At 48.2% G+C, this 24,033-nt stretch overlaps 2 protein-coding genes across 2 annotated transcripts in view; both read left to right on the top strand.

Moving 5' to 3' along the window:
- MYO3A (myosin IIIA) overlaps positions 1 to 1,929 on the top strand; it is a 121,183-nt gene extending 119,254 nt beyond the window's left edge. The window contains exon 35 of the mRNA XM_074573422.1: positions 515 to 1,929. Within this exon, the coding sequence (XP_074429523.1) occupies positions 515 to 629 (115 nt within the window). The 3' untranslated portion in view covers positions 630 to 1,929. The remainder of the gene's footprint in view (positions 1 to 514) is intronic.
- Positions 1,930 to 3,138: 1,209 nt separating this feature from the next.
- Positions 3,139 to 24,033, top strand: part of GAD2 (glutamate decarboxylase 2) — a 41,685-nt gene continuing 20,790 nt past the window's right edge. The window contains exons 1-7 of the mRNA XM_074574430.1: positions 3,139 to 3,864; positions 4,125 to 4,184; positions 4,333 to 4,482; positions 5,608 to 5,841; positions 10,772 to 10,862; positions 11,703 to 11,815; positions 15,644 to 15,759. Of these exons, the coding sequence (XP_074430531.1) occupies positions 3,789 to 3,864; positions 4,125 to 4,184; positions 4,333 to 4,482; positions 5,608 to 5,841; positions 10,772 to 10,862; positions 11,703 to 11,815; positions 15,644 to 15,759 (840 nt within the window). The 5' untranslated portion in view covers positions 3,139 to 3,788. The remainder of the gene's footprint in view (positions 3,865 to 4,124; positions 4,185 to 4,332; positions 4,483 to 5,607; positions 5,842 to 10,771; positions 10,863 to 11,702; positions 11,816 to 15,643; positions 15,760 to 24,033) is intronic.

Below are 24,033 nucleotides of genomic sequence, written 5' to 3'. Positions count from 1 at the left end.
AGTAACTGAGTTTTATTTTTAATCTTGCTCTGTGCTAACACCTGGTGCCAGGTCACCATTCCAGCCTGTCAGAGGTGGATTCCAAAATGCATCTTGCCATCTGAAAAAAAAAATAAATAAAAAAAGAGATGGACGCTTAGAGTGGGCTCCACAGGCAGGTTGAAAACAGAGCAAACAAATGTCCGCCAACTGAAAATCTGGTTCAGTAACCATCAGGCAAACGCTACTGCAAAACATCCCCATGTTCTCAATGTTTTTATATCCTTTTATTATGTCCCGTTCATAGAAGAACATGTTGTTCTGTGTTCATCTGCTTTTAGTATATAATGTGTTTGTTCCAAGGTGCCTGCGTTATGTAGCACAGGAAGAGGCCTAGCAAAGTCAGTTGGTGGTTTTTTTCTTTCTCCTTTTATTTTTTCTCCCGGGGGTGGAGGTTAAGCAGTTGATTAGGAGTGTTTGCCAAGGTAAATGTTTTGACTTTAATTTCTAAAACACTTCTGCGCTTAATCCCTAGGTCGAGGGTTGCAGAAAGCCCCCTGGAAGAGAGTAAAACGGAAGATAATCCCTATGACTACAGACGACTGCTGCGGAAGACCTCACAGCGCCGGCGCCTTATCCAGCAGTTCTAGCTGCTGCTGCTGTTCCTGCTGCCATTTGGCTTTTATTAGCATAATCTTTTTTATCATTTTATACCATGTGCTTCCTTTTTTCTTTTTTTTTTAATCTCCAATGTTTCAAGTTTACAACGTGTGTGTTCATGTGAATATGAATTACTGTGGTTTACAGCCCAACACCGTTGCAAAGGGACACTGTCAGTCACATACCATATACTTTAAAAACACCTAATATAAAAATCGGCTTTCTTTTGGATACCACTGCTACATCTTAAAATTATTAGACATTAAGCAGCTTAAATCTAGTTTACTCTCCTCAATGCACATTTCTTTCTTTTTTACATTTCATCAGTCTCATCCAATTAAAATAGATCATTTAGTTTATAGTTCCCTAGTTAAGCTTTCAAATTCCCATATGCACCTTCAGAAAACCTTAGTTATTGTTTCTAATAAATTGTTTTACAGGAAAAAAAAAAAATTACAAGAACACCATAGGGGAATTTCTGCTCATTTTAGGTTTACAATGCTTAAATTTTGGGATGAACTGTTTGTGGCAAGTGTCCCTCTAATGAAAACAAGCATAAATGATTAATTGGATAGCATACTATGGCAGTTTATTTCATTATTGACTTTACTGTAAAGCTAGTAGCCAGTTTTAAAGGTCAATATTGTGTGTATAATCTTTATGTTGGAGATGTCCATTTATGAGAAGTATATCCAGACCACTCCTCTGCCTCTGAGCTTTGTGACTAAGTGATGAACTTTTAAATCGTGTTTGCTTTGTTCTCCTTTGCATTAGATTTTTAGGAATCTTAATCTCTGGGGTGCCAAGAAAGGAATAGAAATATGCTCTCTGGTTGATTGCTGTCTAAATGTAATGATCACTCTTAATCAGTTCCACTAGAAATTAAGTGAAAATAAAAGCAATAGCCACCGTGTTCAAATTTTCCCCTGATTCCTTATTCAAAAGACCTTATTTCACAGAAGCCACACAGATAATTGCTGCACTTCCTTTCAGGATTCATAATTGCATGTTCCCAGCTGCAAAGCAAGAGAAGGCAAATTTCATGATGCCAGTATAAAGGCCTGATCCTGCTCCCTTGCTTAGATCTCCTAAATCCCACGATTGGCAGCAGCAGCGAGCCACGGGGGTTGGTTTTTTGTCTGTTCCCCCCCGCCACGCTTGGCCCTTTCCCCAGAGACAGGTAACCATTGCTTCCTGATCTTTAAGTAGTTAGAAGGCTGTGCACCAAATTAAAATTTGCTGCGATGTAAAATTTGCGATACATTGTTTAAATTTTGAAATCTGTTTTAAAGTTGCTTTCTCATGTATTATTAAACTGATAAAGTAAATAAAAAAAAAGCACAAGGCAGTGATACGGTTGGCTGTGTCTGAATTACACCCAGGACTGACGAAACGCTGCAGACTGGGGCATGAGCGAGCGAGGCGGGGAAGAGCTCCGACCAGCCTCTCGCCGTGGAGAGCCTGAGTTACCCTCTACGTTTCCTTAAAGCCGATGTGATCTGGAAACTGGAAGAGCTCTGTAATTACACATGGAACCATGCCTAGGCTGGTTGTCTTTTACTTTACCACCAGGGCAATGTTTTAAAACATCAAGACGTTTCAGTGGGGGGGACAGCCCTAGTAACCGTGTGGGTGCATGCAGAAAGCGGGGAGAGGTGGCCTTGGCCAAACACGGCCTCGGAGCTCCCAGGAGTTGGCGGCAAGGAGCAGGGGGGTCCTGGATGACCAGGGCTCTCGGCAGGGCCAAACCCTGGTCTGGCATGGCCTCGCCTGCCTCCCTCCTGGGGTTAGGGCTGGAAATGCCTCCTGTGCTGGAGGAGAGGCAGCCACGGCAAGGAAGTGCTCCGTGCTCCCCCGGGGAACCGGCTGGGTGGAAGGGGGAGCTTTGGTTGCCTTCAGAAAGGACGTCGGGGAGGGACAGGGAGCGGTCGTTTTCCTTCTCTTCCAGTCTCGCCTCCGAGGCCTGCCGCCTCCCACAGGGCTGGAGCCGGGAGGGCGGCTCCGCCGGGACCCCCATCCCCGGGGGAGGGGGCGGGTTGCGGGGAGACTCCGGGAGCGGCCCGGGGATGCCAGGAGAGAGGCGGGGGCAGGAGGCCGGGGCCGCCCCCCGGCAGCCGCGGCGTGGTGCAGGGCTCCTCCCGCCCCCTCCGCGGCAGCGCAGCCGGGACCCCGCCGCCCAGCCCGGGGACAGGACGGGGGGGCAGGAGCCGCCCCCGCCCCAGCCCCGCACGGGCCCCTCCAGCAGCGCCTTCTCCGGGTGACCCGGCCCGACGGGGCCCCCGCCGGTGGCTGCGGGCAGGGCTGGGCCGGGGGGGGCGGGCTCGGGAGGGCTGTCCCTTCCCCGCCCCGGGACTCCCCCCGTTGCCCGCCGCCTGCGGCAGGGGCTGTCCCGGCCTCGCCGCCGCCGCCCTGGAGTCCCCTGCTCGCAGCCGCGGGGGTGCCCCGATGCAGGGGGTGAGGGGCGGGGGATATTTCTCGTCACTTTGGTGCTCACAGGATTGTGGACGCTTCCCAGTAGACCCAGCTCGGTGTTTTGCATCCCAGTAGCCCCAGGGACCGGTGTACCAGCCCTCCCCTCGGGGCACCGGGCTGCACCGCCGCGTCCGTCCGATCCACGGCCCGGAAAATCACCCTTCCCCTCCGCTCAGCGCTCGGCGGCGCCGGGGGGTCTCGGTACTGCGCTCCTGCCCTGCCGGGCCGCGGCCGCAGGGACCGCGGGGCCGTCGGTGGGGCGGAGGCGGCACAAGGCACCTGGCTGGCCTTCACCTAGGGCTCGGGTCTGCCCCCAGCTACCCCCCCCCCCCCCGCCCCTTCGGTGCAGGGTGCGGGGGTCCCTTCACGGCAGCCGCCGCCGCCCGCCTCGGCGGGGGCACCTACCCCGGCTCCCGCGGCGCCGCCCGCCCCGTCCCAGGCCGGGGGCAGCGGCCGCGGGGAGCGAGCGCGGCAGCTCGGCGGAGCTCGCCCCGGGGGCGCCCACGGGAGACGCTCCCACCCACGCGTGCCCGGGGCGCTCCCGCCCCTTCGCCTGCCGCCGCCTGGCGCAGCCGCACGCACTTACACACCCGCACACTCACACTCACGCACACTCGCTCGGGCCGCCTGGGCTGCAGCTCGCCGCTCCTCGCCCGCCCCGCCGGTTCGCCTCCGCCATGGCAAGCCCCGGCTCCGGCTTCTGGTCCTTCGGGGCCGAGGAGGGCTCGGCGGCCGCCGAGAGCCCCGGCACAGGTAAGGGGGAGCCGAGCAGCCGGGCGGGACCGGCCCGACGGAGTCGCCGAGCCGCCGCGGCAGCGCTGCCCGCTCGCCGGAGACCGCTTTGTGGCAGCTGGACCGGCGGGACGGAGCGGCGGCGACCGACGGTGGCTCTAGCCCTGCCCGGCGCGGCTGGGCTGGGCGGGAGGTTCCTGGGGAGCGGTGCCGGGTGTGCGACGAGGCGCCCCCGGCCCACGCCCGTCCCCACGGACCCCCCGCTCCGTTTTTTCTTGCAGCCAGAGCCTGGTGTCAGGTTGCCCAGAAGTTCACGGGAGGGATCGGAAACAAACTCTGCGGTAAGGGCAGCCCGCGAGGGAGGCAAAGCTCCGCGCCCGCGCAGCGCGGGCGGGCGGCCGCGGGCCCTGCCCCGGGGCGGGCGGGCGGGGGGACGGGACCGGGGGTGATGCCGCGGTGCTGAGGCCGTGTGTCCGTGTCGCTGTCAAGCCCTGCTCTACGGAGATGCCGAGAAACCCGTGGAAACCGGCGCCAGGGCAGCCCCGGGGGCAGCGGAGCCGCGGCCGGCCTGCACCTGCGACAAAAAACCCTGCGGCTGCCAAAAAGCGGAGGTGAATTACGCCTTTCTGCACTCAACAGGTAACGGTGCGCCCGGGCCACGCTGCAGCTTTAAAACTAACCAAAAAAACCCCAAACCCCACAGCGGTTCGGTCGGGAAATTGCCTCCGCCTGCGGTGCGCGGAGGCCGGGGCGGGGGGGGGCGTCCCGACGGTGCGCGGCGGCTCCGCGGAGCTCCGCGCCCCCAGCCCCGGCCCGCTCCCACCCCCCCCCGCACCCGGCACCTGCCGGCATTTCTTAAAGCCGCCAAAAAAACCCCAACCAACCAACCAACCAAAAAAAAAATCCCGGGAAAAAAAAAACCGAATAAAATTTGTTGCTCTTTCTAAGGAGCCCTGACAGCAGCGACCTTTCTTGTTGAAGTCCCTGCGATGTAACTAAGGTTTGAGGGGAGGAGGGAGAAAGAGCGCTCTCTTACCGATTTATTTTAATTCGAGATATTTTTGCGCTTCATCTTTTCTGACCTTGGAGGTGGCGTCTCCGCTACTAAAGCGCTGCCAGCTCCCCGCGGAAACGCGCTGCACGGAAACGCTGCCGTTTGCCCGGGGGAGCGGGGCAGGCTCTGCCCTCCTGCCCCCGCCGTGGGGGCTTGTGCTGCTGCCCCTCTGACCGCTCCGGGATTACCTCAAATTAGGGGGTTCCGCTACAGCTCGGCTCTGCCGGAGCCATCGCACTTAAACAAAAGATGTCGGTGCGTGCACTGAGAGACCGCGCAGCATCGCCTCGGAAAAGGCATTAAATTATCAACAAGTTACTCGCATTGGCAGAGTCACCACGAAGGTATTTTGTTGCAAGGCAAATGACAGTTTTTAGAGCACTTCTTGTAGCGTTTTTTTCCCAGTCTTTATTTTTCCTGAGATTCGTTTTGCCTTTTTTCTTGTTTCCCTGCTTGCTCTCATTGTCTTAAAAATTGGTCTGAAATATACTGTGGCCGAAATTTGCTATTTTAGATAGGCTATTAAAACCTAACTATTTCAGAACATTCCTTAAAATACAATCTTACCAATTTGCTTAGTAAATGAAAACAAAGTCTATTTGTATTGAACGCAGTGAAAAGATTCCTAAACGTGAATGCGGGAAGCCTTTGTCCAAAATCTGTGTGTACAGTCGTAAAACGAAGTTAACTTTCAATTTCTCCGTTCCCAGATCTTCTGCCGGCATGCAACGGAGAAATAACAACTATGTCTTTCCTACAAGATGTTGTGGACATTTTACTTCAGTATGTGGTGAAAAGTTTTGATAGATCAACAAAAGTTATTGATTTCCATTACCCAAATGAGCTGCTCCAGGAATATAACTGGGAACTGGCAGACCAGCCACAGACTTTGGAAGAAATTTTATTGAACTGCAGAACAACTCTGAAGTATGCAATTAAAACAGGTAATAGCCTTGCTCATTTTCTACCCTATATGGTCTCATCCATTGATTAAAGGTGTCATTTCATTTTATCTTGAAACGTTAAAGCTTGAAGCAGCGACTGGATTTTGGCAGTTCCAAGCAATTTCTAAACGAGACAGAAATCGTTTTCCTAAATGATAAAATACCCCAGCAGCCCCGTCTCTGTAGCTGGCAGCGCAGCGTCGCGCACCCTCTCCCGTTTAGAATTAGTGCTTCTGTGCGTCGGGAGTTGCCGACTGTGCCGCTGAGCAGCCTTTTCACCGCCTTCCCCACTTCCCTCCTTTCCTTTTCATCCTTTTCATCCATTTTACCAGTGATGGCCCGGGGGTCGCCCCTCGCTCCGCACACGCCGGGGCTGGGTCGGGAGCGGAGCTCGGAGGCACCGGGCAGGGAGGGGGATGTCGTCCCTGCAGGGGGGCAGGAGGGACCAACCCACGTAACAGCCAAAATCGCAATAAACATCCTGTAAATGGGAGCTTTGAGCGGCCATTTGCCGTGTCTCTCCCCTTACCTGTGGGACATAAAAATAGGAGAATTTGGCAGAACTGTGCACAGGAGTGTTGAGGGGTGGGTTGTTTTTTTCCCAACTTTAGGCTCAAGCAATGAAAACAAATCCCCGATTGTTTTAATAGCCTTTTGTCGTCGTTGTTTTTCACGAGGGAGGGCAGGGATGGGTTGACTCCTGCCTGTCTGGGACACACACACACACCCCCACACACCCCCCGTTAGTCGTGCCCCCGGGTGGGCTTCGTGGCGGGGTGGGGGGAGCGCGGGGGTTGCCCGGGCGTGGGGACGGACGCCCCCGGCGCCGCACCCGGGGCCACCTTAAATAAACGGCGGCGGAGCGGGCAAAAAGCGTAGCTTCAATTAACGGCTGTGATTGCAAAATAACGCGGGTGCGGGGAGCTCTTCGGGGGAATTTGAATTACTGAGAAATTGCTTAAAAATAAACGCGTAGCAATTGCGGAAAGAGACAAAAGGCTGAATAGAGGTTGAGCGGAAAACAAAAAACCAGGTTTTGTCACCTTTTGGGAACAGAACAGACTGATTCCAGTAAAGATGGTGGGGGATCTGTATAATCCTCGTTTAGAGGTGGAAATGTCCAGCTGAATGTTTTTGAAGCATGAGTCCGGGGGCTGCCAAAACGTCTGTAAAATATTGGAGTAAATAGTTAGATAGATGATGTCCACAGGAACAAAGTCGATCAGTCCAGTGATCCATGTGATGTGTCTGGGTAGGGCGTAGGAAACATATTTTCACGGAATGCTGTGAAACACGGGATGTGTGAACGTGGAAAATCAAAGAATAGGGTTTCTGAAGCGATTTTCGTTAAGCTTTTATTGTCGTAGCCTGTTTCACATAATGGACCTAGTTCATTTTGTGCATCCAAAAAAAGACCCTGTAAAACAATGTTACCATTTTTCTTCCTCCCCGTAAATATGTGAGGCTTTCCCTTCTTGGTATTTTTTTATTCGTTTTGATGAAATTAGCGTTTTCAAGGTGCAAGGACCGGTGCTGGGGGGTTGTGTGAGATGTGGTGGTGTTTGGCCGGGGGGTGCGGAGCTACCTCGGTTGGCTGCCGCCTTCTGGGGTGGCCGCCCCATTGTGAGGGGGGTGGTGTCACGAAACGCACCGGATTTATACCCGGAGCCCTTCGGCTTGTGCTCCAGAGCAAAACGCTTGAATTACCCTCAGAGGATGGGCAGTGCGGTGAGGTTTCTGTCGGCGGGGGTCTGCCTCCCCTCCGGCTGCGGGAGCCCTTCAGACACGACCCCTCCTGGGCTAGGGGGGGCCACCCTGGGCTGCGTTTGGCTGCAGGGGCCTGGGAGGCTGATTGGAAAATAAATCGTATAGCTTAGATTAGCCTCGCAGCTGGATCCCCACGTCCCAGCACTGATGCCCGGTTGGGATTCAAGGAGCCGGCTGGCTGATTTTTTGGCCGAGGGGCGGATGTGGGATGCTCCCAGGTGTTGCCTGCGTGCCACGGCTTGCTGGGGTGCCCGGGGGAGCCACACGCGGCTTTCTGCCCCCTGACCAGCTACCAGCATCCACCCCCAGTGAGAATTTTGTCTGAGAGAATCTAAAAGGCAGCGTCTGCAAGTGCGGGGAGAGATGGATGTGAAATTCAGTTCCTGTGCAATGCTCGCTGGGGGAAATGGGAGCATTTACAAATGGCTTGGAAACCCCAGGAAGGGTGCAAGGAGCTGGCGCTGGCCCAGCCTTGTTCCCTGGCAGGCCCTGATGCCGGCAGCAGGCCATGGGGCTGCGGGCAAGGCCAAGCCCAGGGCCACCAGCCGTGCCTTTATCCGTGCTGTCTGGCTTTGCCTGGCCCTTCTGGCCCTTCTCGTCGCTTCCCTGTCGAGGCTGCGGATGCTGCGTGTTGGCGTCCGTGCCTGACACCCCGCGCAGGCGGGAGCATGTCGGAGAGGAGGGTGCGTGGGGCGAAGGCACGTCCTCGGCAGGGAAAGCCCAGCCCTGGCTGTCCCAGTGCCTCAGCCCCAGTTCTTGCCCATCATCTCCCCATTTACTCTGGGATATGTGTAAATATGTTGTGTATTGCTAAACCAACCAGTAATCTCCTATTTTCACATCTCCGCCACCACCCGCCCCCGTCAGTCTCTTTTCCAGTCACCTCTTTGTTTTGTGACAACCACCACAAAGGATGTGTGTTTCAGGCAGGGTGATTTTTGAGCATCTCTCACAAACTCTTCTTACCTAGCTGGTTGGGCCTGTGTTTTAGGCAAAGCCACAATTTTCCATGGCCATCATCTAGCGGAGGGAAGAGAGCTCGCTCACCTATTAGGGTGTCACCTGGACAGACAAACCCTTGCTGCTGAGGTTGGGGTAGGATTGGGGCATTGCGTTCTCTGCCGTGGCACGTTAAAGCCACGCTGCAGGAGGGAAGGGCACTGACTGGCGGGGGCCGTGTTACAGGTGTGGGCGCTGGGGGCTCTGCCATCAGCCGACGCAGCAGCCCCTGCTCTCCTTGTCGTCTCGTCTCTGTAGCGGCTCCCCCGCCCCTGGCTCCCTCCAGGTTATGGCTGCCTGACCCCTGCCTGCAGCCGGCCCTGCTCCTGTGGCAGCTCCTAAAGCAGGAGCTGTGCGGTGGGGTTTCCTTGAAGAAACAAGCAGTGACAACAGGGCTGTCGCCTGGGGCTGGGTACGGCGCTGACGGAGAGCCGCCGAGACACTGCAGCTGCAAATACGAGTTCTGCTATTCCCCAGCTTTTCAGTGTGGATTTATTTACAAAGCAGGAGCTTTTCTGGCCTCTTTGAGCCTTCCTGTGCTCCACGTTCACCAAAGGCTTTCAGCTCCTGATTTTCAGTTGCCTTCCAGCAGAATTTGGGAACCCGCTCAGAGCCTGGCTGTGGGATTGAACCCGAGCTATAAATACCGAAATCTCTCTCAAAACCCCGTTGTCAGGGGAGATGCCGTCCTCTGCAGGCAGGGCCCCTGGCGTGGGAGCGCTGTGGCTTTGGCAGTGGTGGCAAGGGTGCACACGTGCCCCAGGTCTGCCTGCCCCGTTTGAGAGCGTGCAGGGCAGGGGCTGGACACTGTTCGTCCTGCTGGGACTCAGCAGCATCCCTCGGCACCTGAGGAGGCTTGGCCACGTGTCCTGGGGAGCGTGGACCAGGGGAAAGTGCCAGTTCCTATCTCTGGTGGGGAGGGCTCAGTGCAAAACAGAGGCTGGATGGCAGCGGCATGGGGCTCGTCTCAGATTAAGGGCACGGGATTTTGCATGTGTGCCCCCCCCAACCCCTTTTCCCCTGCTCCCGTCTGTCCACACATCCCCATTACCCTGCCTTTGTGTGCTGCAAGGTGGGGGCCGGGGAGCAATTCCCTGTGCTGTTCTGCCCGCCATGTGTCCGCGCCTGATAAGAGGTCACCAGAGACCAAAGATAAGTTTTCTCTTGGTGCTGGGTCTGCATTTCCTCAATCATCTTGCTCTATCTTTTGTTTCCCATGACAGCAGGAACAGTACGTGGTCTGTGTGTCAGGACAGGTGTTTTTCAAGCAGAGGCTGCCTTCCTTTGAGTCGGACAGCATTTAAGTAATTGTGAACTGTCTGTAATTTGTACCGGTAATTATGCCACTTAACAGGGGCTTGCAGTGAGCAACTAGTAAAACCTGAGTTTTAACGGTTCCTGGATTTAATGGCTTTAGGCACATTTTTAAGAGAAATCTGTAACAGTATTTTAGGAAAAAATCAGGAGCCAATTAGATGAACCAGGTAAATGGACTATCAGCCCACTGAGTATGTTCTTGTGCGTTGTTCTGCGGGGGCAGTAGTGCTGGTTTTCATGGGATTTGTTTAAAATCACAATCACGAGCAGCCAGGCTATTTGTAATTGCACTCTGACAGGGAAGAAATGACAAGGACCGCCACCTTCCCTGCCATCTTCGTACAATCATCAGCCTTTGAGTCATGTGCAAAGCGGTCACCAAAATGTTCCATTTTCTCATTTCGCTCTGTCTATTATAATCATTAGCCATTCATCACTGACGTTACGTGTACTGGCAAGCTCTTCAGATGGTGTCTCGTGCGTGCCTTTCAAACCTAGCCAGGCAAAAACACATCCAGTGACAACATGTGACACACTAACAGGAGCAAACAGCTATTTTTGTGAGGCAGCGTCGTGCTAATTTTCAAGGCCTATTGAGAGGATAATAGGGAATGTTGGAATTCATTATTCTGTGTTCAGTGTAATTACTCTGATTTTACTGTGTTTGGAATGAGAAAGAAGAGAAATCCTGCCTTTTCCAAGAAACGTATTTATTGCTGTTTGCTTTGTTTCATACCTTGAAAGCACTTCCTTCTCTATAGAAATCTGGAGGTAAATATACCATTCAGGACTGAATAGTTTCGTTCAGAGTCATCAGCCTTTTGATAACATTTTCCATCTTATGCAGGGCACCCTAGATATTTTAATCAGCTTTCAACTGGATTGGACATGGTTGGATTGGCAGCAGACTGGCTGACATCAGCAGCAAATACTAATATGTAAGTAGCAGATTTTTTTTCCATAATAATATTTAATATAATTTTACAGTCATACTGTAAAATACTAGCTGCTGTAGCTAAATGAAAGAAAGAATACTTTTATGTTAAGGTTGCTGGAAAAACAATAGTCTGCTTTTAAAATGGTCGTTATAGCTATTTTCATTAAGACTTTCAACATTGTCCTGTGGGCTGTCTTCTATTAAATGTCATCATACTAATATATGATGTCGGTTTTCCAACCCCCCAAAAATATACAGAAAAAAAAATATTTTAGCATTTTGCATGCACAAATATGTGAAATGAAAGGTGTGCTAAGTGAACAGTCGCATTCATGTAGAGAGGTTATGCACAGTCCATACTCAGAGCAGTTAGAGGCATTGCTTTCTGCAAGAAAGAGGTGCAGACTTTAATGTGTGGGGTTTTTTCACTTTGGGACTAAGAAGCATTTTTGTGCACATGCTTGGCTTCGTGCTCTGTCTTGTCATCATGAATCGGACTGCTAATGTGTATGCAGCTAGGCACAAACACAGGTTTTTGCAAGGCGAACGTCTGTCTCTGCCCAGCAGCTCTCGAGTACAGGGCAAAGCCTTGAGCCTGGAAGCGGTGGGCAAGATTTGTTTCACTGAAATGGGTGGAAATGGGAGTCTCAAGTGCTCTCAGCATTCCTCCTTCTGGACATTTGACATCAAATCAAAAGGAGGTTTGTCAAAAGTATTGTAAAACAGAACTCTACCCAGTGCAAGATAGAGTATATTGTAGCTGTAATGTAATGTAATATTGGATAAAGATGTGTTAGTGTTGTAGATGAAAGCATTAAATATGGACATTACTACATTTCAGGTTCACCTATGAAATTGCTCCAGTGTTTGTACTTTTGGAATATGTCACACTAAGGAAAATGAGAGAGATGGTTGGCTGGCCAGGGGGCTGTGGCGATGGGATATTTTCACCTGGTACATGATATTTCAAGCTTTCTTTATTTTTCAGACTATGCTATATGACATCCCCGTAGTTAAAAAGTAAACATAATTAAATATGCATGTTTGAGAGGACACTTGCTAATAACCACCAGTGGCCTCTTTGAGATAAAGTATTGCATGTTTATGAATTTCAGGGATGTGATTATGAGGGTCTGTTTGAGCAAATTGCACTGCATTACGAGCAGCTGTAATGGCACATGGGAAACATAATCAGAAGAGACATTTCCCTTGCATTTCCTTTTTGTCCCCACTTTTTATGGATTACATGAAATAGAAAGAGTTTTGTATTAATAATGGGGAGAAGAAACACAACAATGCTCTCCATCACCGCAGGGGAAATTGGAGCAAAGAGGGAAAGACGTAGCATCCCTTTAAGTAATTATAGTGGAGTCGGTGAGATACTGCCAACATTCCAGTGTGCAGTCAGCTTTCCGTGTGTGAGCTGCCTGTTGAGCTCAGTGGGGTACCTGGGTGGCTGGTTAGTCCAAGTGCTTGAAGGCTCAGAAACCTTGCCTTTCCTTCAGGGCAAGCCAGTAAGGCAAAAAATGAGCGTGATTAACTGTAGAGAAGTCATTGACTTTGATGAACACTACATTGTTAAGACTTTTTTTTTTTTTTTTTTTAATCATTCCACTTAGTCTTTTCATATATACTCTTTGTCACCTCCTATCTTACTCTGGAATTTCATTGCTAAAAATTTTGGCCTATCTGTCTCACCAAATAGCAAAAAATTGAAAGACTTGACATTGGGCATAGCACCTTGGTTTGTCAAAAGAGAACAGACTGAGAGCTGGTGGGGAAGGAGCCCTTCTGGAAAGAAAGTTCATTGACCTAATGGAGAGGGAAAGAACGCTTGGACTATTAAGCAAAGGACAGGCCTTGCTGATAACAGCCTGGGATATTCGTCTCTCCGAGGGCATGAAAGGTGCAGTTCATGCTGTGCAGAAGATCAGGCAAGGCTCATCTTCAGCTTCTCACATCCAAATACACACGTGGGAAGTGGTGTAGGAGTTTTATCCTGGACCTTTCCACAGAGGTGGAGAAAAAGACGAGAAGAATTTACATTACTTCTTCTTGAGTCCTTATTTAAAAAGCACTGAGAGCAAAAGCTCTGACAGCTTTTACTGTAGTTCTGAAGAGGTCCTGACCAAAACCGTGGCCTCCATCACACAGGGCAGCATCTTAATGTGTATCACGAGCCCAGGACTTAAGACAAAGCTTTTGAAAACTGGGCAGTGGGTGGTTACTGTTCAGTCCCTGGCCTGGCTGGTCTTCGGTTACCCACCTTGCAGGCTTGAGCCACAATAGCCCCCCCAGGCTGGTCAGGGACCTGAGAGGGGAGAGAAGAGCAATAGCAACACAGCTCAGCTAGTCCTGGTGGGCAGAGGCTGGGTGCAGGCGGCAGGCCGGGGTGAAGGGCTCAGTGCCAGCGCCAGATCTGCCCAAATCTGGCAAACTGTGCCTGAGGTAGGGTGAGTCAGGAAAGATGAATGCCTGAGGAAGAGCTGGATGCCGGAGGTCACTTCATCTAGAGGAACCCTGTGTGGGGACGGGCTCCCTGGCAGGTGTGTGCCCGTGCTGCCCCCTCTCATCCTTGCTTTCTCTGCAGTTTCTGGTTTGTGCAAAGTGCATCTTTCTAATTCACTCACTTAAGGCAGCAATTCCCAGGTGTGCAGGTTCTGCTTTTTTAGGCAATAGTCAAAATCGTCTCTGTGCTGTCTTCTCATTTCAAACCGTCACGGCTTCACCTGAAGGCTTTAGTGTTGTGAAGAAAAGGTTCTCACTCTCTGCGTTCTCTGGAATGACATATACAGTATCAATACATGCAAAGCATAAAGGCCTGATTAGGTTTTCCAAATTCTGTAGGTGTGTTTTGTTGCCTGCAATTAACCATGGGTGTAAACACAGCTGCAAAATTAAAGGCAGAATGAGGGCTTATTAATAAGCTTAAGGCTAAATGGCTAGGTAATAAATACTAATAGGAAAGCCTGGTACTGAAGAAATTCTTTTGACACTGAGCCAATGACTTTGGACAAGATAGGCCAAATTGCTTCAACTTGGACACCTTAGTTCAGTCACCTAAATCATCATCATCAGCTGTTATATGACATCTGCATTTTTTAGGGACAGGTATCCAAACATTTCCTCTTAGTCTCTCCATTTCTTGTTTTGTCCTTTGTGAAAAGAGTTGTAGAAATACGTTCGTACCTGTCAAGATAGTTGAAAGGGGAAGAAAAAGCCCGATCTGTACTGACCCCCTTGCCAGCGATGCAATCCCTCTGTGGCGTTTTCCCTTGGATTGACGGGAGGGCCAGTGAGGTCAGGGAAAGCCCAGAGCAGGGGCAGCCTCGCTGGAAGAGCAGAGCGAGGACGCTGATTCGACATGAACGGCACAGTGTCTGTGGGCTGTGGAACAGTCTACATATCTCCAGCGGGATAAATACAAATCTTAACAAAGTCAAAACAATGTTAAATTTGCCAGCGCATATACCCGGCTGGTGTAACATGGTGTGATGTTGCTGCTTTCAGCAGAGCTACCTTGATCTGCTTAAAGGGTGGGTTTTATCTTGTCTCGCTTTGGCTGTCCAAGCATTGGGTGCCTACCCTGGGCTAGTTACAGCAGCTCCCATATATTCAAGGGAGAGGGGAGGATGCGTTTGCAGCGCAAGTCATCCCACCTGCCACAAGCAGCTACCTTAAGCGAGCTGAACCATCTTCTGGAAGTGCCTGTCTTGTGCTCTTCACTCCATTTTTAGATGTGTGAAAGTTGGGCTAGCGGAACTCTACCTCAGCTGCACTCTGACCTGTTCATTTAAAAGCCTAAACCCATGATCAATATACACCTTTGCTTTATATAAATATATATAAATATATAATCAATCTGTATATATATATAGTGTATATATACAGGATAAAACTGATGGATTTTATGTATAAATGTCTGTGTGTGTGTGTTTATGTGTGTACAAATGTAAAAGTACTCAGACTCTGCCTCAGGTTCTGCATTATATTCCCATAGTGCTCATGCAGCGTTAATGTATAACCAAACATTGTTTGACTGTAGACACAGAGGCTCAGTTTGTAAAAATCTCAAAAGGGAAAAGCAAAATGCTCAGTTTTAATTTATGCATTGACAATTGAAATATGGGAACAGAATACTGTACAGCTGTCATCTGGTACCCATATCGAAGTGGATATTTTAAGCCAGTGTATGCCAGTGATTTTAAGGCTAGTGTTAGGGACAGCTAACCTTTTCCCCTTGCTCCCATCAGAGGACAAATAAAAACAAAAATATTTGTCAGAATGGCCCCTTTTCCTTTCTCTTCCCTCCCCACACTCCAGTTATGCAGAAGATAGTGTCTGTTGGGACTCACTGTGTGGGTTTCCTCAGAGCAGGGGCATGAAACACCACCCCAGTTTGGGAGGGCTTGCCCTTGGAAGCTGCTTAGGAAGTTGCCTTGTGGTGGCATCTGCTTGGGAGGTGGAACAGAATGGGGTTTATGTGTTGATGGCATATGGAAAGATAAGATTGGGGACTAAAGGAGAAATGGTAACAAAAATGAGGATGAAAGGAAACCCCCATCATTTTTTTCAGAAGTACTTTTTGCATATATTGTTATTTGGGTGTAGTAGATCCTGTTATTACACAACCCAGCTGTGAGGAGCGTCAGGAAGAAGAATGTGCCGTTAGGCAGAAGCATTAACATGGGAGTTAGAAAAACTATAGCAAGACTTGTCGTTTGTTCTGCAATATTATTACAATGCATAGAAAAAGTAACAGTATATTACTGTGGACTCCAGGTGGTGCCATATCTAACATGTATGCTATGTTGATTGCACGTTTCAAGATGTTCCCAGAAGTTAAAGAAAAAGGAATGGCAGCTATTCCCAGACTGGTTGCCTTCACATCAGAACATGTATGTGTTCCTGTTTTTTCCTATCTGTTTACATCTGCTTGTATGAATTTATGGTGAAGAAAATAGCTGAACGGGAATTTGTAGCCAACTGTCTTCATTTCTGTTACTCCTTCACTGGGAATAAAAAAAAAATGGGAAGGGACTGGCTTTTTGATATATAGAGGGATTAGCCGTGCAGTTGTCCGTGGCTGAAACCCAGAGAGAGCAGGCTCTACAAACCACTGCCATTTTTTTTCTCTCACTTGTGTCTGTATAAATGTCGATGTGAATGGAAAGGACCACATCGAATGATGAGAACTCATCGTCGGGCTTTGGCGCTTTCTGCCAGGCATGTCTTTTGTGCGGGTCACTCTGGGGGAACAGAAAATCACTTGGAATCAAAATGTTTCTAGCTGAAAGCCCTCCTGCTGTTATTTAATGAGAGGGTGATAACATACATGAAGACAGTAGTATGGAAATGCCGTGTGTGTGTGTACAGCAGAGCAGCTGTGGTATATGGTGGGAACGGGGCTTTGCTGTGGGTTTCTGTGAGCAAAAGCTTCAGCACACCCGGGCCCCTCACAGGCCCCGATGGGGTCAGGCAGCGCAGGAGGTGAGGGGAGGTGGGCACAGGAGAAATCAGTGGTCCTCATGGGAGAAACACAGAGATTTTTTGTTCTTTGAACAACGATGCAGAAGTCATATTTCTGTCTGTATCGGCTTTATGGACACTTAAAACTCCTTGCAGCTTATAGTGGAGAATGCTTGTGCAGGAGGAAGGGGAAGAGGAAGGGTTGTATCCAGGAGGGGATGTGAGCTTTCTTCTTCAGGCTTCTAAATTTCTCTCCAGCTGTGTGGGCTCAGCCAGAAGGGACTCTTTTGTGGCTGAGGCTCAGCAGGATACTGTCCATGTTAGGTAACAACATCCTCCTGGCTGCCTTTTTTGACTTATCAGAGAACGTGTTTCCATTCTGTGCAAGTGTGAAGAGCAAAGCGTCCTAAAAACCGACCAGAAATGTCTGGGAGGAAATGCCTCTGAGGATGCATTTCATGGCAACAGGATGAGATGCGATGCACAACTGTGGGCTTCGTGTTGCAGAATAATTGTGCCCAAAGCAGTCAAAGCGAAAGATATTCTACAAATGAGTAGCAGCTCTCCAAAATTGGTTGTACAGCTAGAGATGCATTATTCGTATGTAAGTTACAGACCTAGTAAGTCTTGCAAATAAGATTCAGCATGATTATTTAAAATAACAAATCCTATTAATCATTCGAGAATTTCATTGTATTCATAGTCATGGAATGTTAAACAATGAACCAAATTGTGCTATCAGTCTCAAAATAATAAAATGAGCTTTAATAATTGTGTTTTCATGCCAGGGAAGAAGCAGTTCCCTCAGCAAATTAAACATTCCAAAGTCAAATATACTAGAGAATCCGTAGAACAGCATCTAAAATCCGTTACATTTTAAAAGTATCTTGAAATTACAGTTTTGTCCCTTCCTCAGTGAAGTTTTTAATAAAGTATGTAATGACACATTTCTAGGGAAGTTGAGAAACCACGCTACATGGAGACAGGAACCTTTAACTCTTAATTGCCCAAAGGATATGGGATTAGGGTTTAACCCCAAAATGGTAGAGGCTGTTACAGGAATTGCGGAGGTCCAGAACTACAGTCCTTTTTTAGATAGGAAATGTCATGCAGAACCTCAACAGAGACTAAGATATGAGAACATCATTTGTCTTATTTATCCTGTCATTCTGATCTTCTACTTACTTTTAGACTCCCCAGCCTGATTCTAGTTTCTCTCTGCCACAGTTGGATGCTCTTGTAAGATGATGGCTGTGGAACAAGCATAAGTACAAATGGAATACTATCATTTCCACATGCTCTGCATGTATGGCAAGGTGGTAAACAAAGCTTAAAGTTATTGCAAGTCTTTAGAAACTTGGAGATTTTTGTCTTGGAATTTTCAGTCAGAAGCAAAGATTCCAATATCAGCAGTTCTCAGACAAGAATTTCATCATCACAGACCTGACTCTATTTTCATTTCTACCAGTCTAGAGCTTCTATTGCTATAAATGAATGAAGTTACACCACAATTGCTGCCAATATTACTGGAATCAGAATCTGGCCGCAGTCTGATGCCGTGATGGGTTCAGCTGCCAGTGTGGGAGAAGGGAAGGGAGGAGTAATTCGCAGCTCCAAAGTAATTCCCTTCCTAATTTAGGAGTGCATCACGTTCTTAAATTAGAAGCCTCACTCTCTGCACAACCAGTGAAGAGAGGCACCTCTGGAGACAAACTCAGAGCATACAAATTAGGAACCTAAATACTCCTTAATTTAGATGTTCTAAATCACCTTTGAGAGGGGTTCACCTACTTCTGTGCATTGACCATACAGAGAGATCAGCCTTCTGGCATACACAGCCTACATTAGGTGCTTAAAATAGGGTATGGGACTATTCTAACCATGCATGTTCCCAGTAAGCAGATCTTCCCCAAGCTGTTCAGTAGGACCAGGACTTACCTCTCACTCTGCTTCTGCTTATTTCTGTTTCACCAGTGATGGTGAAGTACACTATAACTGCTTGAGTCGATCTTGGTCCAGGTATAATTTTACTGAGATGCACTTGCACTCAGGACTTCATTCAATCCTGTGTATTCACCAGTGCATCATCAGTGGGTCTGTCATCTGCGCCGGTGCAGGAGCAGAGTGATGTCCTTCAGGGCAGCTGTTCTGGACTGCACATGACGCAAGAGACTTTGACTCAGAGGGGTAAAAGTGATGGATGCCAGTTGTAAAAAGCTATTTTAGTCTATTGTTTCAAACACAATGAAAAATCTAAGATGAAGGCCTCCTCCTATGTCCCAGTGCATCAGCTTTGGGCTGCTGTGAGCGTTCAGATGAGCACATCTCTATTTCAGTGTGGAGAAAGGGGCCGAAAGGGAGAGCTGCCTTCTCAGAATATTTTAGTTGACCTATTTGTCTACAGGGCAAGTCCTGTTGAATTTTAACCCATTCCCTGTTGTGATTTTGACCTGGCCAACCAGCAATCTCTGAAACAGCATCCAACAGTAACTGGGAATAGCATGGAGCAGAGATCACCCCTAGCAGGCAAAAAGGACAAAGTCATCTTGCCCTGAGGAGGAAAGGGGTGTAGAAAGGAAGAGTTTAGCCGTGGAGAACTAGTTGGGTTCAGGTTACAAAACAGTCTTTGTCCTTTTTATTGGTAGTACTAAAATAGCGTAAGAGACTTGCAGCTTTTCCACGGACTTGATGTTTAATTAGGGGCTGTACAGACTCAATACACAGTTCAGAAAATGGAAAAAAAAGCTGGTCATGATTGGAAAGACATAGAGATTTCTTCATCTCCTCTGTTCTCCAACCCAGCAAGACTGTGCTCAGGTAGTCCTCATCAGCTTTCCTCATTTCCCATCCCTCTAGCATCCCCCTAAGGAGGAATGTCTTGCCAGGTGCTCACCAAGGAGATGTCATAGCTTTGGAAAAGAAAATGCAGAGTAAGAACTGGCAGGTGACTGAGTCTGATCTGACAGTAAGGGACCTCTTCACCCAGTTAGAGACCCAAAAGGATACAGAGAGGCTCTCTCTACCCCCGGCATCCCCCCATTTGCCCTGCTTTTGGGGCGAACTAGCTGCTGCCCGAGGCTTCACTGGGAGTGCAGCTCCAGCGTGCGCTGACTGTGAAGGGAGGGTCTGTTGGCTGCTCGGGTATAAGGTGTCAGCATTGTAGACAGCCAGACATACTCGGAGGGACCTCATCCTCTGGGGATCACCAAGAGCACCTGTGAGAGGTGGCTTGTCTGCAGTGGTAGGGGAGCACCCTCTCAGCCATAGTGCATGCAGCATCCACACAGCAACTAGATGGGAGGCAGTTTGCAATAAATCAGTGCCTCAGCTTCTTGCATGCTGATTTCCCCTTGTGGACAAGCCCCATTATTTGCAGGGAATACGACAAACTACACCCGTAGCTGTGGGAGGAGAGTGTCTTTGGCAAAGTTTCTGTCTGAACAGTTTCTGAAACCTAATATGGAGGTTCTTCGTGCAGAAGGAAATTAAAAAGTGACTTCTGTCTCAATGCAGACAGCTTGATAGCCCTCCATTTCACACAGCCTACGGAAGATTTGGGTTGTTTTCTGTGTAGAATGAAAAGCTGATCTCTAGTCCCACCACTTCCATGGTATGTAGCGTTGCCCTCTGGCTAGGCAATTTAGGAGACAGTTTTCAGGAGTGCCACCTGCAAGATGCAGTCCAAGGGGTGACCTCTCTGGTGGGGCTTCCAGGGAAAGATTTGAGGAGCCTGGAGATCGTGTTTTCCATCGTGTAGCATGAATTACGAAGCTGTAAGTTAGACTTCTGAGTGTACAGAGTAAGCAGGGAGTAGTTTTGTTTCCACCTAAGGAAACTAAAAATCAAACTAATGGATTCACACGTTCTTTCTTTGCATTACCCTAATGCATTGGGTGGTATTTGAAGCCAGGGGGAAACGGTAAAAATTTGGTCTTACTTGAGGAGCAACGTAATTCAAGTAACGCCATTCAAATCAAAGTAAAAACATTTTCCAGAAGAATAGTGCTCTAGGGTGGCCTATCCCAAAGGAGACATTTGTCATTTGGGTCTAATCCTTCATCTGGTCAGTATCTTGTGACTTTTACACTGCCAGACGATCCTCCTGAACTCGTGCAACGTTTCTTATCGGCAGATAATGCTGTAAAACTATCCACACTGGAAAAAAACAAGTGAGTCTTGCTGGTTTAGAGAAGCAGTGTGAAATTATATTTTTCAAAAATGCGAAAGATGGAAATATTAGTCTGTTGTGCAGAAACATTAATATATTCATTGGTCTCACAACATTTAGTAATGACTTTAAAAACTGAATAGCAGCAGCTAAGAGAAACAATATCAAATACATATATCATTACAGTGTATTTAAAAATGTGATGGGACACAGTATACTCTTTTTGTAGATAGTTGATGGAAAAGCTATAGCTTACAATTAGATGTTGAAGATAGGATTCATGTCGATTAACTTTAATCACCTAAAGCATAAACACTTAATCTGAGTTTGTCTACACACTTTTTATAGCCAATAAAAAGAGCAAGATCTGCAGAAGACAGCTCGTCCTTATCTAAAATGGGTGCCAAAGCTTCAAGGATGAGGTGCCTTCTGGAGGTACCCTTTCTTCCCTACTATTGAGGGAGCCCAAAAAGCAAGCCTAGACCAGCCACACATTTTTAGATGATTAAAATTAAGAAAGAAGTAGCCCAGCCTACACCTCTAGGCATGCCACATTGTTTAAAGCCCAGGAGAGGTGGAGGGGAAAGCGTGTCCACCTCCTCTGCTGGCGTGTGGCTGATGGGGTGAGGCTGGAGTCCAGGTCTGCCAGCGACCAAACCTGCAGACCGCGGAGAGGTTTCGGCTGCTGGATGGCTCAGCTCACTCAGCGTTTGGGAACTCGCTCCTGATGAGCTCCCTTCACAAAGCTTGTGCCACTCTGGATTTATGTGAGCAGGGAGCCACTGCAATCTGAAAAAACAGCCCTGGCCTTCGGGGCTCACGGCAGGAGGATGGTTCTTCCTGACAGCTTCAGCCATGCCGGATTATAAGCAATTAATTTAGCAAGCTATAAAAATAGAAGCATCTGCATATTGAAGTGCTGTTCATTTAAGATAACAATGCCATATTTTTCAGCATCATAACATTTTTAATTATCTAATTCTTCTTTTTTCCAAAAGACCTATTCATTATTGCACCCGTAATAAATTTACAGTATATTTTTACTTTACAAAGTTAACTATGAAAAAGTGGCTATCAGGCAAACAAACTTATTCCTAACGGCTTTTGAAATTTTAGAGAAAGGGAAGATTCCCCTGGCTCAAAATCGCCAATTTTTTTCCTGACCAATAATATGCTCTTGTCACTAATATTGACTAATACTCTATGCCTTCTCTTTCACCACTGCATTTTAACCACGTTTCTTTTCAGAGACAAATTGGGGTTCATCTCTATTGCGGATGTATTTGTGCTCTTCCATGCACCCTTTTGCAATGCAACACCGCAGGGAGGGAGAAAGCCGCAGTGACAGCCCGCTCCCAACGGGGTGTCCTCCTGTCTCTGGCAAGCACAGGACAGTGGTGAAGCTTTGGACCTGCCAGCTTCTCCTAGCCTGGTTTTTTCCTGCAGGACTGGCATCAGGCAGGCTGCCCTGTCCTCCCTTTTTGACCCGGGTTCTCCCACCCTAAGACTTGAGATCTGCGCAACTCCTACATGGCTGTGTCGTGAAAGCTGGTGTTCAGGCTCACTTCCCTGCGTGGCCGAACAGTCTGTAGCCCCCGTATTCCCAAAGGGGCCACAATTAATGTCCTTCCCTATTAGCCCAGCTGAATCTGCCAGGAGTTCTGTCTAAACAGGCTTATTTCTACAATTCCTTCTCTTTGACCTTTATATTTTTCTATGTTTACCTTTATATTACACAGGCAACCAAATTTTCAGCACCATCCCAGGAACATTAAAGTAAAGTTTAACATACATCATCATTAGGGAAGTTTTCTTTGCTCTTAAAACTGTATTTTTTTCCGTTTTCACTTTAATTCTGTCTCTTTTAGAGCCTCTCAGGCAATTGGAGTAATTCCTCTGATGTTACCCTGAGACCCAAAGACATAATAGCAGTCAGAGATCTGTGATTGTATACACAGATCAAGCAATTTCATATTCAAAGTTTGTTTAGAAATTGTAATTGCATTTGCCCTTCTGTGTGCAGAATTCAGTGTTCCTTCCCAATTTATCCCTAAACCTGTTTTGGTTCCTGACCGCCGAATTTACTTCAGTCTGTAAAAAGCCTTCAGGCAACCAAGCTATCAGCACTACATTCATTTTCTTCCCCAATGCCATTTTAGCAGTGCCACGAGACTCCTCGATGAGGCAGCTGAGCTTGGCCATATTCCAGTGGATGCCTTTGAGCACATGGGCTTAATTTGCTTCCTCATGGTAAACCATTCAAGCTGTATTTTCTTTTCTTAAGGCACTTTGAATAGTTCTATTTTCTATTAGACAAACAAATTGCAATAGTAAATCTATTTTAACTAGTATAGAATAAGGAGTAAAATTACTCAATGTAATGTCATTGACTCAAAACCAGTGAAATATATCTGTGACTCTTTACTCCTGCCTCTCTACCTGTATTTACGTATTACACTACCCAGTATGTGCACATCGGTTTGTGTAATACATGAATAAACCCCGCATTTTTTTAAGTCTATACATTCAATTCTAGCTTCACATAGCATGTCACTCAACTGTCATTATGCTGGCAATATTCTAGGTCTGTTTCAATTTTTGCAGCGTTCAAAGATACCTTCCTGAACTTGGGAATTTTTATAAGCCTCTTGATGGTGGTAGCCTCCTCATGGCCTCTTCTAAAGTCGCATTGCTGCACCATGGGGCTCAGGGAAACCCCAAGGCTGGGAGGAGACTGAAGTATCTTCCATGCCTAGAGGTTTGTGGATGGGTCACAGTCCAAGCCTTAATCTACAGTGCATTTGTACTTGGGAAGAGTCCACTGGCTAAGCTGGTGAAGCTTATGGAAATGTATTTGTTCAAAAATTGAGTTACACGAAATAAGGAACGTGCCATGAAAAATATCAGTGTGATGCTGAGCAGGCCCATGATGTTCAGTGTAAATACTTCCTAGCACCTTGTGACCCCAACTAGAAAAACAGCCGGGCAAAATCCCTATCTAATCTGAGTATACCACTAACCTGTGATTTTAATCAGCTAGACAATAACAGTGTGTTAAAATCAACCATCTAGCAGTTTCCAGAGAGGCAATGCCTGCAGGTGCTGTACACTTTCCACTCACAGACAGCAGATATCACAGGGTTTGGTCTGCAGGGAGGGGGTGGAAATCTCCTCACCTGATGTCATTCAGCACCCAGTCTAAACCAGCAACCCTCATGCTGGATGGATCCTTCCTTGGAGGTGCCTGTTTCCTCCAGAACGCGGAGGGAGCTTACTTGATGACTTAAGCCTGATTAGACTAGCTGCAATGAACCCAGTCTAATTTAGCAAAATACTTAAGCACAGGCACAAATTCCTTGTTGCTCCTCTAAACACATGGGTATACATTTCGTTTGATCATCAGCCTGTGCGAAAGTCAGTCTGACATGCATATGTTTACATTTCGGAACGTGCTTTGTTCAGGGGCTTAGGATGTTTTGCTGTACTAGGGCCTTAAAAGCTGATTTTAAGTCTAGGCAACACGGTCAATGGCTGC

This window comes from Larus michahellis, chromosome 2 (genome assembly GCF_964199755.1).
Source record: "Larus michahellis chromosome 2, bLarMic1.1, whole genome shotgun sequence".
Taxonomy (NCBI): domain Eukaryota; kingdom Metazoa; phylum Chordata; class Aves; order Charadriiformes; family Laridae; genus Larus; species Larus michahellis.
The sequence above is the reverse complement of the archived record's forward strand: the minus strand, read 5'-3'. Positions and strand labels throughout refer to the sequence as shown.